The 14,493-nt window shown below is 38.0% G+C and overlaps 1 protein-coding gene and 1 pseudogene across 1 annotated transcript; one reads left to right on the forward strand and one right to left on the reverse strand.

Moving 5' to 3' along the window:
- The first annotated feature begins 455 nt into the window (after nucleotides 1-455).
- On the forward strand, nucleotides 456-3,723 carry LOC148297286 (uncharacterized). The gene is made up of 4 exons (XM_088245314.1): nucleotides 456-2,163; nucleotides 2,257-2,894; nucleotides 3,042-3,302; nucleotides 3,430-3,723. Exons 1-4 carry the CDS (start codon nucleotides 456-458, stop codon nucleotides 3,721-3,723), a joined length of 2,901 nt encoding a protein of 966 aa, XP_088101440.1.
- A 3,027-nt stretch (nucleotides 3,724-6,750) lies between these two features.
- Nucleotides 6,751-9,712, reverse strand: LOC148297287 (uncharacterized; annotated as a pseudogene).
- Nucleotides 9,713-14,493: the final 4,781 nt, after the last annotated feature.

Below are 14,493 nucleotides of genomic sequence, written 5' to 3' on the forward strand. Positions count from 1 at the left end.
TTACAAGTTTTGCTTTGATTTGAATTCCTTGGGGGCCAAGCCTCATTATATAGTAGTCCTCATTACTCACACAAGCTTATAATAATACTCCACCCTTAGGACTTGCATGCACGTTCTGCTTAATTAATTAGTTATAATTCTTTGATTAAAATAAATGAAGCTAATAGTGCGCGTCTGTTAGTATATAAGCTATACATGCTTTATTCTTCTCATATCACTATCGTATACTATTGATCAATTGTATCAATACGAAAAGGATAGTTCCCACTTTTTGGGTCTAAAAGCGTGTTTAAAAAAACTTTGACTTTTGTGAACGCGCCTCACGCGCGGCGATTTCTTTTTTTCCTGAGTCAGGAAAGTTCGCTCTTCTTCATCTAGGAACTGCCGTACGCGGCGGTTTCTAGGGTTTAAGCCTTGGCCAGTTGCTGGCTGTGTTCTCCAAGTCTTCTCCGAGCATGGAGGAAGGGTCGCCTGGTGTGTCCTTTATGAGCCCCAGATTGACGAAGCGAGTTCGTGCGTCGGAGGATCGTGAGCCTGAGTATGGTATGGAAGATGATTCCGTTCATACTCCGATCAAGAATTCGGGATTTGTTGATGCTCCTGTGATGAAAGGCAGATCTGGTTTTGGATCTGTGAGCTTTAGAGATAAGTTGATGGATACGGTCAAGCTAGCCAACAATAAGGGAATTGATGTAAACTGTCTTGAGGCGGATTATGATGATCTCAATGATGAGACTGATGTTGTTGTTTCTCGTGGGGAGCGTGGTCCAAGCATACAATTCTCTGAAAGAGCTATGGAGCGATTGTGTAAACCTTGGCAGAACGCTTTGATAATTAAGTTGCTGGGAAGATCTCACACTTACAATTATCTTCATGCTAGGCTACAACAAAAATGGAGTCTTAAAGGGGGATGGAAACTAGTGGATCTAGTCAATGACTATTTTGTGGTGAAATTTGAGCTAGAAGATGATCTGAATTTTGTTCTCACTGGAGGGCCCTGGATTATTGCAAGGCAATATTTGGTGATGCAGAAATGGAGGCCTGGCTTTTGCCCAGCTACTGCTAAGATTACTAGGATGGCTGCTTGGATTAGGGTGTCTGCTCTACAATTGGAATGTTTTGATGTGTGGTCCTTGAAGAGGATTGGCAATCTAGTGGGCAAACTCTTGAAAATTGACTCTCTAACCACATCGCAAAATCGGGGTAAGTTTGCTAGACTTTGTGTGGAAATTGATCTAACCCAGCCTCTAGAAGCTTTTGTCCAAATTAATCAGAACTGGTATAATATTGAATATGAAGGGTTGCCTGAGATTTGTTTTCTATGTGGAAAATATGGGCATAAAAGGGAGGCTTGTGATATGAAAGTAGTGAATTCTGTAGAGACTAGTGCAGGGGTTTCTAATGAGGGGGGAGTGGATCATATGGCCACTGACTCTGGCACAAAGGTTGTTAAGGATATGCTTGGGGAGAGTGGGTTAAGAGGTCCGTGGATGATTGTTCAGCCTAGACGGAATGGCAAGGCTTCTTTTAGAGATGGTAATGGTAAGGGTTATGGTGCTCAGTCTAAGGGGTCTAGGTTTGCTGCTCTTCGTCAAGTGGATGAAGATTTTGGGAGAGCTGAAGCTGGTAGTGATGTGGAGCCAATGCAAAACTATTCCAAACCAGCTAGTTCTTCTGTTCCTGTTGTTGATTTTAGTCCCAAGGTTTGGACTAAATCGCAAAAATCTAAAAGTGTCTTGAGACCGGTTTTGAATGATATTTCTAACCATTCTGGTCACAGCCAACGTAAGGGTGGTGTGAATGGTGGGAAAATTTTTGGTGGTACTAAAACTCCCATTGGAGGTACAGCTTTAAAAGAGAGTTTTGGGACAAGGGGAGGAAAGGTTAATGACAAGGGCATTGTAAATGATCAGATTGCTAGTTGGGTTAATGAGAATGATATTTCCAAAGAGAAAGGAGTTTATTTCTTTGGACATCAGCCGCCCAACATACAGGAAGAGGAGGAGTCTTTGGAGGATAGCTCTGATTCTGATGTTGAGGATGAGCAACTTCCCTCTTTGACTCCGGGAAGCCTAAATCAAGTTGATCAGATGGATTTGTCTGAGGGGCAAGGAAATGGTGCTGAAGAGCAGTTGGCAGATGTTACCTTCGACAATGTTGGAGGTATGCCTCTTGGTTGTTAAAGGGTAAAGCCCTCAGGTTAACCTTTTGCTGTTAACTCATTCATTATGAATTTGGTTTGTTGGAATGTTAGAGGTGCTGCTAGCACTAAGTTCAAAAATAATATGGTGGAGTTGATCCGTTCTCATCATATGGATATTTTGTTTGTTTGTGACCCTAGAATTAGTGGTGAGAAGGCTTTGAATATTGCTACCTCTCTAGGGTTTTCTTGTGTTGAAATTGTTGATTCAGTTGGGTTTTCTGGTGGTCTTTGGTTGATGTGGGATGATAGCAGAGTGCATCTGGACATCATTGGGACTTCTGATCAGTCTATTACAGCTTGTGTATCTTGGAAGGACCACTCTCCCTGGTTGTTAACTGTGGTTTATGCTAATCCTAGTGGGTTTAAGAGGGAGAAGCTTTGGGAATATTTGGATTTTGTTGCTACCTGTCATCAATTGCCTTGGTTACTAGCTGGTGATTTTAATGATATGCTAGGAGTTGAGGACAAATTGGGAGGTGCTTCTGTGAATAAGTTGAAAGGGTTTAAAACATGGTTTGATGGTAATAACATGGTGGACTTGGGTTTTTCTGGGCCTAAGTTTACTTGGAGAAACAATAAAGTGTGTGAGAGGCTTGATCGTGCTATCTGTAACATGAAGTGGAGACACTTATTTCTTGAAGGTCATGTTAGGCATTTGCCTCGTACCACTTCTGATCACAATCCTATCAAAGTTTCTTTGCATTCTAGTTTTCGTGCTTCTCCCTCTCTTAGGCCTTTTAGATTCGAGGCGATGTGGCTGAAGCATGACCATTTTAATGATTGAATTGCTGCTGTTTGGGGGAGTTCTTATGGCTCTGCTGTTGATAAGACTCTGCAGTTGATTGAACCTTTAAAAAATTGGAATTCTACTGTCTTTGGTCATTTAAGACAAAAGAAGGCTAGATTGTTGGCTCGTCTTGATGGGATTCAGAGGGCTTTATGTCGGGGTCCTAATCCTTTCCTTAAGCAGCTGGAGATTTCTCTTATGGATGAGTTTAATGAAGTCCTAGACCATGAAGCTCTGTTTTGGAAGCAGAAATCTAGGATTAATTGGTTGCAAAGGGGTGACAGAAATACAAAATTTTTCCGTCTCACTACTGTGATTAGAAGGAGGAGGAATAAAATAGAGCGGCTTAAAAATAATGATGGCTTGCTTGTTGAGGAGGCTGCCGGCATCAAGGCTCTTGCTGTAGAGTTTTTTTTTAGGTCAATTCAATCAAGTGCAGGTGGTTGTTCCTGATTTGGTCCTCCCTAATTTGTTTCCGGGTATTGGCAATGATGTTTTGGCTTTATTGGGTAAGAATGTTGAGTTGGAGGAGGTTAAAGAGAGCCTCTTTAATATTGGAGGTATTAAAGCTCTAGGTGTTGATGGTTTTCCAGCTTGTTTTTACCAAAGTCAGTGGGATCACTGTGCTCCTGACATTTATGCTATGGTTGTCAAAGCTTTTACTGAGTGCAAGGTTCCTGAGCAATTGAATTACACCCTTATCACTTTGGTGCCTAAAGTTACTAATCCTTAGTCTATGGTTCAGTTCAGACCCATTAGTCTTTGTTCAACCCTTTACAAAGTCATCTCTAAGATTATTGTTGCAAGGTTGAGACCTATCTTGCCTTGCCTCATTAGCCCCAACCAGGTTAGTTTTGTCCCTGGTAGGCATATAACAGATAATATTCTTATTGCTCAAGAGCTTATGCATAAATTCAAGCTTTCTAAAGGAAGGAAGGGGTTTGTAGCTTGGAAAATTGATCTCTCCAAAGCCTATGACAGACTAAGTTGGAAGTTTGTTGAGTGTGTGTTACTGGAAGTGGGACTTCCTGCAGCTGTTATTAATCTGATTATGCATTGTGTTTCCATTGTGAGGTACCAAATCGTCGTTAATGGTGAGCTAACTGATTCGTTTGTGCCTAAGAATGGGATTAGACAAGGTGATCCCCTCTCACCCTACCTTTTTGTTTTGTGTGTGGAAAAATTATCTCACCTTATTGTTGACTCAGTTCAAAAATGGATTTGGAAACCTGTTAAATCCTCTCAGAGTGGCCCAGCTGTTTCTCATCTGTTTTTTGCAGATGATCTTATCCTTTTTACTGAAGCCAACTCTAAACAAGCTCATATTATGAAGAATTGTTTAGAGAGGTTTTGTCAGGCTTCTGGGCAAGTTGTTAACTATGATAAGTCTGCTATTTTCTGCTCTCCTAATACCCCTAAGGCGATCGCTACTGAGATTGGTTTTATATGTGGCTCTCCTATTGTTGCAAATCTTGGGAAGTATCTTGGCATGCCTCTGTTGCATTCTCGTCCAACTTCTGATACTTATAATGGTTTGGTTGATCGAGTGACCAGTTGGTTGGCTGCTTGGAAAAGCAAGCTGTTATCTATTGCTGGTAGGGCCACCCTTGTTCATGCGGTGACTTCTTCCATTCCCATCTATGCGATGCAAACAGTTAAACTTCCTGTTAGTGTCTGTGAGCATCTAGATCATTTGAATCGTAATTTTGTTTGGGGAGGCAGGGAAAAAAAAAATAAAGTCCATCTTTGCCAATGGGATTTGGTGTGTAGGCCTAAGTGTAAAGGGGGAATGGGGTTCAAAAAATCTGCAGCAATGAACCAAGCGTTGTTATCTAAAATTGGGTGGAGGGTTCAGAACAATGACAACGGTTTATGGGCTAAGATTTTTGAGGCTAAGTATCTAAAGGGTGCCTCTATTTTGGACTCTCCTAACTCGACTAAGAAGACTAGTTCTCACACTTGGAAAGGTATTGTTCATGGTGTTGAGCTGCTTTTGAAGGGTATGAGGTGGAGAATTGGTTCGGGTGATCAAGCCAAATTCTGGAAGGATAGCTGGTGTAGTGACATACCCTTGCTGCATCAGGATGGTGTGCTGAAAGTCTGTGATGCTGATTGCGTGGTCTCTAGCTTTTTTCTTCATAATTGGTGGGATATTTCCAAGTTAAGAGAAGCTCTTTCAGAGGATTTAGTTCAACAAATTGTGAGTATTCCTGTGGGTTTTCAAGGTTCTTTATTTGATACTAAAATTTGGAGTGCTTCTTCCAATGGTGTTTTCTCTGTTACGACTGCTTATAATTTGTTCTTTGCTGGTCCTTCTTGGCCTGAGTCTAGCTGGGCTTTTCTTTGGAAACTGAAAGTTCCCCCCAAGTTGCAAATCTTTTTTTGGCTTGCATCTCATAATAAAATTTTGTCTAATGAATATAGAGTGAGACGTCAGTTGGCTATTGATTCTTCTTGTGAGTTTTGTGATTGGCCGGTGGAATCTATTTTACATATTTTCCGTGATTGTGAAAGGGCCCGTAGTGTTTGGCATGCTCTTTCTATTTCTGGTCTTGCGCACTCCTTTTTTAAGCAAGATTTCATACCTTGGCTTAAAGTGAATCTGCTTTCTAAAGCTAAATGGGGGGGTGATTTGCCTTGGTCAGCTGTGTTTGTTTTCACTTGTTGGTACCTTTGGAAATGGAGGAATAATCATATTTTTCTCCCCTGTGATGAGTTTACTGTGGATCCTGTTAAGGCTATTTCTATGGCTGTGAGAGAATGGATCAAGGCCTCTCTAGTGGGTGTTAAAGTGAGTTCTAAATTTCAGATTTTACTCAGTTGGAAGCCTCCTGGTCTTGGTATGTACAAATTAAATGTGGATGGTTCTAGGAGAGCAGCCTCAAGTTGTATTGGTGCTGGCGGAGTGATCCGTGGAGCTGATGGTGATTGGATCTGTGGTTTGGCTGTGAATTTAGGCAAGGGGCAGATCCTTGAGGCTGAGCTTTGGGGTTTGTATTTTGGGCTTCAGTTGGCTTGGGATAAAGGTCTCACTAATCTTCTTATAGAAATGGATGCTGCTGTTGTTGTTTCCCTTGTTCAGCAAGCTGATACCTTGAGTTGCCACCCCCTTGCTGCTTTGATTCAGAGCTGTTGTGCTCTCATGAGGCGTATTGGCAACTGTCACCTTGCTCATGTTTATAGAGAAATGAATGTTGTAGCTGATTGTCTGGCTAATTGGAGCTTTAACTTGGATTAAGGGGTTTGTTTTTTGGATGAGGCCCCTGCTTGGGTTAGCTCCTTCTTGGAGGATGATTTTTTAGGTGTTGTTAGGCCTCGTTTGGTCTGTAATAGTTAGTTGTTGTTTCTTTTTGGGGTTTTGTCCACCTATCTCATCAAAAAAAAAAAAAAGGATAGTTCCCACTATCAAATGTTGAAGGATTTTTATCTATCTCATCATCTTCATCCATAAGCATCATTCTTATATGGATTTGCTTTTGACTTTCCTCATACTTGTACATATGAACAGTGAATTAAAATTATGAGATTTAATGGTAATGAATTATACACTAATTATAACTTTCACTCCATGATTTACTTTCCATACTTACTTGAACTTTCACCATCTTTTTTTTTTTTAGGCTAATGAGGAAAGAAGAACATCATCGTCAAGAATAAGATCATCATCAATAATAGGATCTTGAGTTCTAGAATGGACAATAGGCTCTTCAGTCCTAACATGAATATTCCCTCACTCTTGAGTCCTAACAGGACTATTCCCTCATAATTGAGCCCTAGCATGAGTAATACGCTCTTGAGTCCTAGCATCAACAATAGGCTCCACAAAAATAGGCACTTGAGTATGTAGATTTGTTTCATAAGGTTCAATGGGCATATTTCTGATGACATCAACATCATTGTGGGAACACATATTTCGACAGCCAATAAGATGATGACACATGGAAAAATGGGTATTCCTTATGTCAACTAATTACCCTAATTAAATTCTATTTAATTAGGGAATTATCTTTGATTTAAGATAGGAATATCTTCTTAAATCAAGGAACCAATTTCTAGCAATTTGACTATTTCCTATCATGTTTTAAGGTAAGAATAATCCTAATTAAATAACCCTAATTCTTCAAACCCTAGCCAAGCAAGGATACTATAAATATATGGCTACACAACACACATTAGGTAATTCTAAAACACTGGCGAAATCACTCACTCACTCACTCACTCACTCACTCACTCTCTCTCTCTCTCTCTCTCTCTCTCTCTCTCTCTCTCTCTCTCTCACATGACCACCGCCACCACAAATGGTTAAGGCGGCCCGGCCCTCCCCATGAGAGAAAACTCCAACCTTTCTATTATCTCCGCATCTTTCTCAAGATCATTTAACTGACTTAGGCATTGAAGGGCCTTTGGCCAACACCCTGCAGGTGTGGTCCGTTGAACTAGATTTGTTTTATAATAACCAAGGAAGAAGAGAGAGAAGGAAGCTCAAAGTGTGGAAGAATCTCTTGTGAATATTCTCGCGTGAGAATTTTGCTCAAACAATCATATAATTCTTAAGAATTAAGCCAACTAAGATCAATTGGTAGAATTGGCTCTTCAACCTCAGTTATCCATTCATCATCAAACTCAATTTCATTCACCAATATTGGATCAATCTTTGACCTCCTTCTACTTCTCTCTCATAGTGTCGTATTATACTTCACATATACTAGAGCATTGAGTTTTTGATGTTCAAGTCTATTTTATTTTCTTTGTATGAATCTAAAATGAACGTAATCATACAAAATTAGATTTAGAAGCATCAAAGTTTTGACAAATTAACTGTTGAACAATAAAATAGTCGAAGAACTTTACCTGCTCAAATGTGCTACAATTCCTCTCACACCTAGATGCATTACAAGTAAGGCTAAAGGTCCGAATAGCAAACTTCGTCAACTCAGGTGTGTCCCTTCCAAAATGCTTCCACCAATTTGCTAAAAAAACAAAACAAATCCATCTAATTAAGTTTAACATTTATTTCAAGAGTTCATTATAGTCAAATTAAAATGAAAGAGTAAAGATTATAACATGGAGTTCATAGTTTCCTTGAATTCAAAGCAAGCCGACCTCCAAACTCTCTTTTTGCCTCATCATTCAAGTCCAATTGAATATCAGCAGTCATAAGTTCCTCAAAATACAACATCCTAGTCATGCAATCTTCCAATCCCTTACTGACTTCATCAACATTAGAAAAGGTTTCTTCATAACACAGTTGAGGGTTCAAATAATAACCGGCAGTATATAAAGGTTGGTGAAGTTGTGGGCCCCATCTTTCGTCTATTCTTCTCCAAATTGGTTTATACTTTCTTTCAACTTTTCCATAATTAAAATCAATCTTCTCTTTTGCAACATCCATTAACTCATAAATAAATCTCATGGCAGGTCTTTCCTCTGAATCAACTTTTCTCAAAACATATAGTAATGGAATAACACTTTTAATGCAAAAAGTAACATAGGACCAAAAATTAACATCATAAAGTGTAGTTAATTGATCCTTAATACCTTCATTATGTTGAACAAATGGTCCATTGTGCAATTCTCTAGAACACAACATCTCCTGAATAGGTTTCTTTTGCTTGTAGATGCTTTGAAGAGTAAGATAAGAAGTGACAAACCGTGTGATGACTTCATAGAAGAAGAAACAAGTTTTGGCAATTTTAATTACTTCCTTAAGTAAATGATCAACCTAAACTAGCAGTGATCTGGGATTTCGTTTAGACTTGGAAGACGACATCTTGTTTTGATCCCTTTTGTACATATGACTAGTCAACCCACACTTGTGACATATTGGAACAAACTTCGGCTTCTTGACTACATACTGTGTATCAGGGGATATGACTAGAAAAGTAGACTTGACAAACTTGGTAGTTGAGCTAGACACACTAGATCCAATTAGATTATATCCAAGAGCCTCTTTATCATCATGAAGTTTTCCCATATTCAACATTTTATCAATTTTTGAAGCACCAATGGTCAAGGAGATAATCTTAATTTTTGCCTCATCAAACTCACCCAAGAGATGTTTGTTTGAGTTTTGGAAGCAAATATTACTCTCCTTGAGCACATTAACTTGATTTTCAAGATTTCTCCTAATTTACACAAGCTCATCACATTCATTTTCTAGAGACTTAACTTTATCACTCAACTCTTTCTTGGTCTTTTTGAGAGTGAGAACTGCAATGTGAAGTTCATTGTAATTGACTTCAAGTTTGAGATTTTCCTCTTTCAAAGAGAAGGTCTCTTTGAACAAATAATTGTATTTTCTTATTAGGGAATCATATGACTAGTCATCTGGATCAGAGCCAGATTCATCAGAATGCACATGCAAAGATGCTACAATTGCAATCTGTTGGTCATTATGTTCAGATGAGGATATGTTCTCTTGTGACACACCACTCTCACTCTCGCTCCAGCTTACTTTCATAGCTTTGTCCTTTCCTTTAGAGTATCTTTTTTGATTATTTGCACAATCGGCAACATATAATGCCCAATGCCTCCACATGTGAAGCATTTGACTATTTTTTAGGGTCTGTAGTGACATTCTTGACAAACTTGTCAAACTTGTTTCGCTCATTAGACCGATCAATTGATGGTCCAAATTTTCTCTCACTTGATGAACTGTCCTCTCTAGCAAACTTCCCTTTGTCCTTAAGAATTCTTCTAAAATTCTTGACAAACAAGGTCATCTCATCCTCAAAAGTTGAGGATTTTTCACCATTTTTCAGTGAAGATTCATGCACTCCTTGAAGTGCAACTCATTTTAATTTTTTGGTGTCATTTTCCTCTATATTCAACTCCATCTTAGAGGTTTTCAATTTACCTACAAGCTTACCAAGTTTTATATGATTTAGATTTTGAACTTCCATGATTGTTGTTTTCTTTGGTCTAAACCTAGAAGGAATGACACAAAGAATTTTCTAAACTATAAGGAGTTCTTCAATGGTTTGGCCAAGACTCATGGTTTCATTTGTGATGATCATTTCACTCATAAAAATCAGAGATGGTAGGCATTTAGAAGGACCCGTCAATCTAGGCTTCCTCTGTGCCAACAACAACTAAGCTGAGTAGTGTGTGTGAATACATCAAGATCAAATATATAGTAACATTCAGATGATGACTAGTCAACAGCAAGAACACAACACCAGAAAAACATGAACAACAAACCCAGAAAATTGTTCACCCAAAAATCCACCATTGGGAAAAACTGGAAGTCATCATCCGACCAGGCAATCCATTAAGCAAAGAAGATTCTTACAGAGAAATCACAAGCAAGCTCAAGGAAACCTAGATCTATTTAGGAAATGAGTTATACCTCTTCCATGCAATCTTCTTTTCCAAACTTAGCAAAACTTGCAGCTAGTTCTTCATAACAATGGCAACTTCCTTCTCAGCTCGTTCATCCCATGGCACCAGCTCACACAGCTCAACTCCAAACAAGAACAAGAAATTTGAATTAAAAAAATGAAATGATCAATTTCTTCAAGAAACCATACTCTTGAAGAAATCAATCTAGAATTTGACCTAGATCTGTATGATAATGTGTTTGATTTAGCTAGATGCAGATTTTCATCTTTCAAAGAAGTTTTCAAAATCAAGTTGAAAAACTCATTTTATGAAAAATGGAGAAATCACTCCAAAGAAGAAGAGGAGAGAGCAAAGGAGGAGAAACTCACAACCTCTCAAAAACCCCTTTTTTGAAGTGATGGCTCTAGAAGGAAAAAAGGGACCATTTACCCAAAATTCCTAGGTCTAAAAAAGACAGATGGCACCAGAAGAATATCATAGAACAAGAAAAAATTTGTTAGGACCAAGCTGGAAAACGAAATGAGTTGGCAAACCTCATGATGCACAAAATATGACTAGTCAAACGTATACAAGTTGACTAATCATGACCTAATGCATTCTAATGAATGTAATGCAAAATTTACCTTAGGCATCTCTTGATTGTGTTGAGCCATTGAAGAACATAGCCAAAGGAAAACAACTAGATACCAATTTAACCTAGTCTAATAACCTTGAGCTTGAGAAATACATTACATGTCCTATTACAAAGTTGGCAAGGAAAGCTAAAAGAATACTTGCTAGAATACAACTCAACACTTGGAGAATACACAGAGGCGCCTCGTTCACCTTGCCACACCTTGCTATGCCTCACCGTGTTAGACATGCAACTTGTTAAACATACGACCGCCTTAGGCGATTTTCTGCCGCCTCGCTTTGACGCATGCGAAAGCATGCCTTTGAAAACACTGGTTAGTATAGTGCATCAGACCAATACCAACGCTGACCTTTTCACTTTCTACTTCCAACTCTTTTTTTCTTTTTTGTTATTTTCTTTTCTTACATGAATCAAATCTCTTTGATATTGCAAGGAAGTTGTTTTCTTCTCCTCTTTTCTTCTTATAAAAAATAAAAAAATAAATTTATGTGAAAAGTGATTACATAATTATCAAACAAGAGAGAGTATGGAGGAGGGTGTAGCTTTAAATATAGGCTAATTTTACAACAATACCCTCGAAACTATTGTCAAATCTCATTTTGACACAGAAAATAAGTCTTAAAATATTTTATATGATGTAAGAAGTGATTTCTACATACAAGCTGAACATATACATTTAGGTGCAGAAAATAAGCTAGCTTAGTATATAAAGACTATAAGGCTATCCTAAATCCTGAATTGTACAACAGATTATGCGAATATTAAAACCAAAGAGAGATATACATAACGGGAATACATGCACATAGCTAAAGCTGTAGATACATACATATATTATCATGTACGAAATACTTATGTAAATACAGGGCCGGTCTTGAGATTTTGTGGGCTTTATGCGAAATTTAAACTGGAGCCCTCACATAATATAATATGAAAATACTAAAAACAAAATTTTCCATGACTTAATGTCATAAATCAATTTTTTTTATAATTAAATTCATCATCAATTAGCATGTAATAACAATCACAAATCAAATTCATAAATTTTTTAATGTTTTCATTTGATAAAGTTAAATATTAGTATGTTCGGTAAAAAAAAAAGTTCAAGAGAAAGAAGGCATGAATTTTTTTTTTTGGTTTTGTTTTGAGTGGTAGAAAGTACCTTTTTTAAGGAGAAAGCACATGGATGTGATATATATTGTTGTTAGTTTAGTTGAATCTTTCCTCTTTTTATTTTTATTTTTTATGTGGCCTTGTACCAAAGGATATGTGCTAAAAACCAACTTGATCAAGTACACTTATGTGTCAATATTGCACGCTAAAGTATATATACAGTTTTTAAAATATTAATGTATATATAATATAAAGTAAAAAAATTCAGGGCCCTAAAAAATCAGAGACCCTGTGTGGGGGCGCCACTTGCACAATGCCATACTATATTAATTACAAGCTGATCATGATAATCAATCAGATTCTACGGGACAACTCGCTGGCATATTGACCCGCGGCAACTTTCATAGGGTCAATCCTTGATGGATAGCCCCGGAAGTCATGTCCATTGGAAATCCAAATAATGAAAAAAAGAAAAAGAAAAAGATAGACGCTGCGCAGGTATAGGGTATATCTAGTAATTAAAAGGATCACTAGGAGGAGAGGAAGAAAAGGCTGACTATGTTTCTTGTGTACCAAGAAAATTAAGGCTAATTGGGTCGAGGATATTTCTTGGTACCATATTCAGTAACCAACGCTCCCTTGTAGATCTTTGCTGCCACAGTGCTAGTAAGAACGCCGTCCTTTATCTGATGAGGCTTCTGAGCTGGAACTTCCGCCATCTTCACAGGCCTTCTGATCTGATGATGAGGAGGAGGAACATGATTTTGATCCATGTTGGGGTGTGGATAATATTGTACCTGTTGAGGAGGAGAAAGAGGCCTAACGGTGACAGTCTTGGTTACCTGTTGAGGAGGAGGAAGAGGCCTAACGGTGACAGTCTTGGTGGGCCAGCCGCCATGGTACTCGTCTCTCATGGCAGGTGCTGGGAAGTATGAAACTTCTTCTGCAGGGTGGACATGATTATAAAGCACGCCATGGCAGTCTTCTATTATGGTGTGGAGTTCTGATACAACTTGCGGTGACCTGCTATGACAAAACACTTTCTCCTCTCTCAGGATCATAAAGCCTTGATAAATAGCCATGCTAACTTAATTAAATGCTGAGAATTGAAGTAGAACTAATTGATCAAGGGGAAGCAAGAGCTAGTTAGGTTTGCCTTGCCTTACTGAAACAAAGGTTAAGAGCAAGCAACATTATATAGGAGTGAGAGTCACAGAAGCTAACAAGTGGGCTTTCTGATCAATCAGGATCGATCTTGTGATTTTCTTTTGATGCTTCGCTTTTTCGTAAAATAAGAAAAAGTACTTGTTACTTGCCCATACCATAGGGCCTGTTTGTAAATTCACTTTGATATTAATAGTTAACTAGTTGATAGAAATAACTAAAAATTGCTTTCATAGTCTGTATTTTTAAGAACTTCTAACAAAAGCGCGCTTCTAACTGACAAATGTGCCAAGTAAAAACACTTCCTACTAAAACATTCCCAAACATGTAGACTTCTTATATTCTTTTATTTTTGTAATTAAAGTTAAGGACCTTTTCTATTGAGAAGGATGATAACATACTAAACTTACACATACTAGACGAATGCTACAACTCGAACCCAGGACCTTTCTTGAGAGAGCAAATGCTTCAAACCACTACACTGTGGAGCAATTGAACCTAGGACCTTTCATATAAAGAAGGTTTAGTTTTAGTTAAGTAGTTTTGTACTTTCTACTATGGCTGAAACATGCTTTCCATATGATGAGGGTTCTTCGTCCGCAGTGCCTCCATTAAAAATGAACCGCCAAAGGATTTGGGTAAGTAGTAAGCAGTTCTGATAAAGGTTCGACCACGCGTTACATATTATCTACCACAAATACAATATAACGGTAGGAATAACAGGATGTTTTGTAACATTTTCTTCCCCTCCTATTGGAGAGTTTTTTTGGATATATGCATTAGATTCTACTGAAAAAAAAAATATATATATATATATTCGATTCAATCACTCAAGCACATGAGCAGCTCATAATACCCTGGACCCTTCTTGGACACTTTATTCTTTGCACCGACTGTGGACCATATAACCAATTTGTTTTAGATCCCAACAGCCACCATCAAAGAAAAAATCAATGATATATATATACGTATCCAATGGATAACAAGGGTATGTGGATAAATCCAAAGAGATGATATATCTATTAAACTTAAACTTATAAATAATCATTTTTGCGTTGTATATTAATAATTATAACTAGGTGCTTTCCAATTAATTATTGATGTTGTTTTCCTTGGATTGAAATTTGTTTCTCCCAGCTTAGTTGATATAGATAATAGCTAGTAAGGAGAAAGAACTTAAATTTTACATATTCTTCAAGTACGAAAGACATGTTTATCGAGAAGCCAATATGGTTTCTTCAAGTACGAAAGACA

Source organism: Prunus avium, chromosome 1 (assembly GCF_965620075.1).
Source record: "Prunus avium chromosome 1, drPruAviu1.hap1.1, whole genome shotgun sequence".
NCBI classification, from domain to species: Eukaryota; Viridiplantae; Streptophyta; class Magnoliopsida; order Rosales; family Rosaceae; genus Prunus; species Prunus avium.

What these genes read in the sequence shown, in the direction of transcription:
- LOC148297286 (XM_088245314.1), top strand. Translation starts at nt 456, where the DNA reads ATGGAGGAAGGGTCGCCTGGTGTGTCCTTTATGAGCCCCAGATTGACG. An exon ending in CTGATCACAATCCTATCAAA is followed by an intron (nt 2,895 to 3,041) that starts GTTTCTTTGCAT and finishes AAGACTCTGCAG; the next exon opens with TTGATTGAACCTTTAAAAAA. An exon ending in AATTTTTCCGTCTCACTACT is followed by an intron (nt 3,303 to 3,429) that starts GTGATTAGAAGG and finishes AATCAAGTGCAG; the next exon opens with GTGGTTGTTCCTGATTTGGT.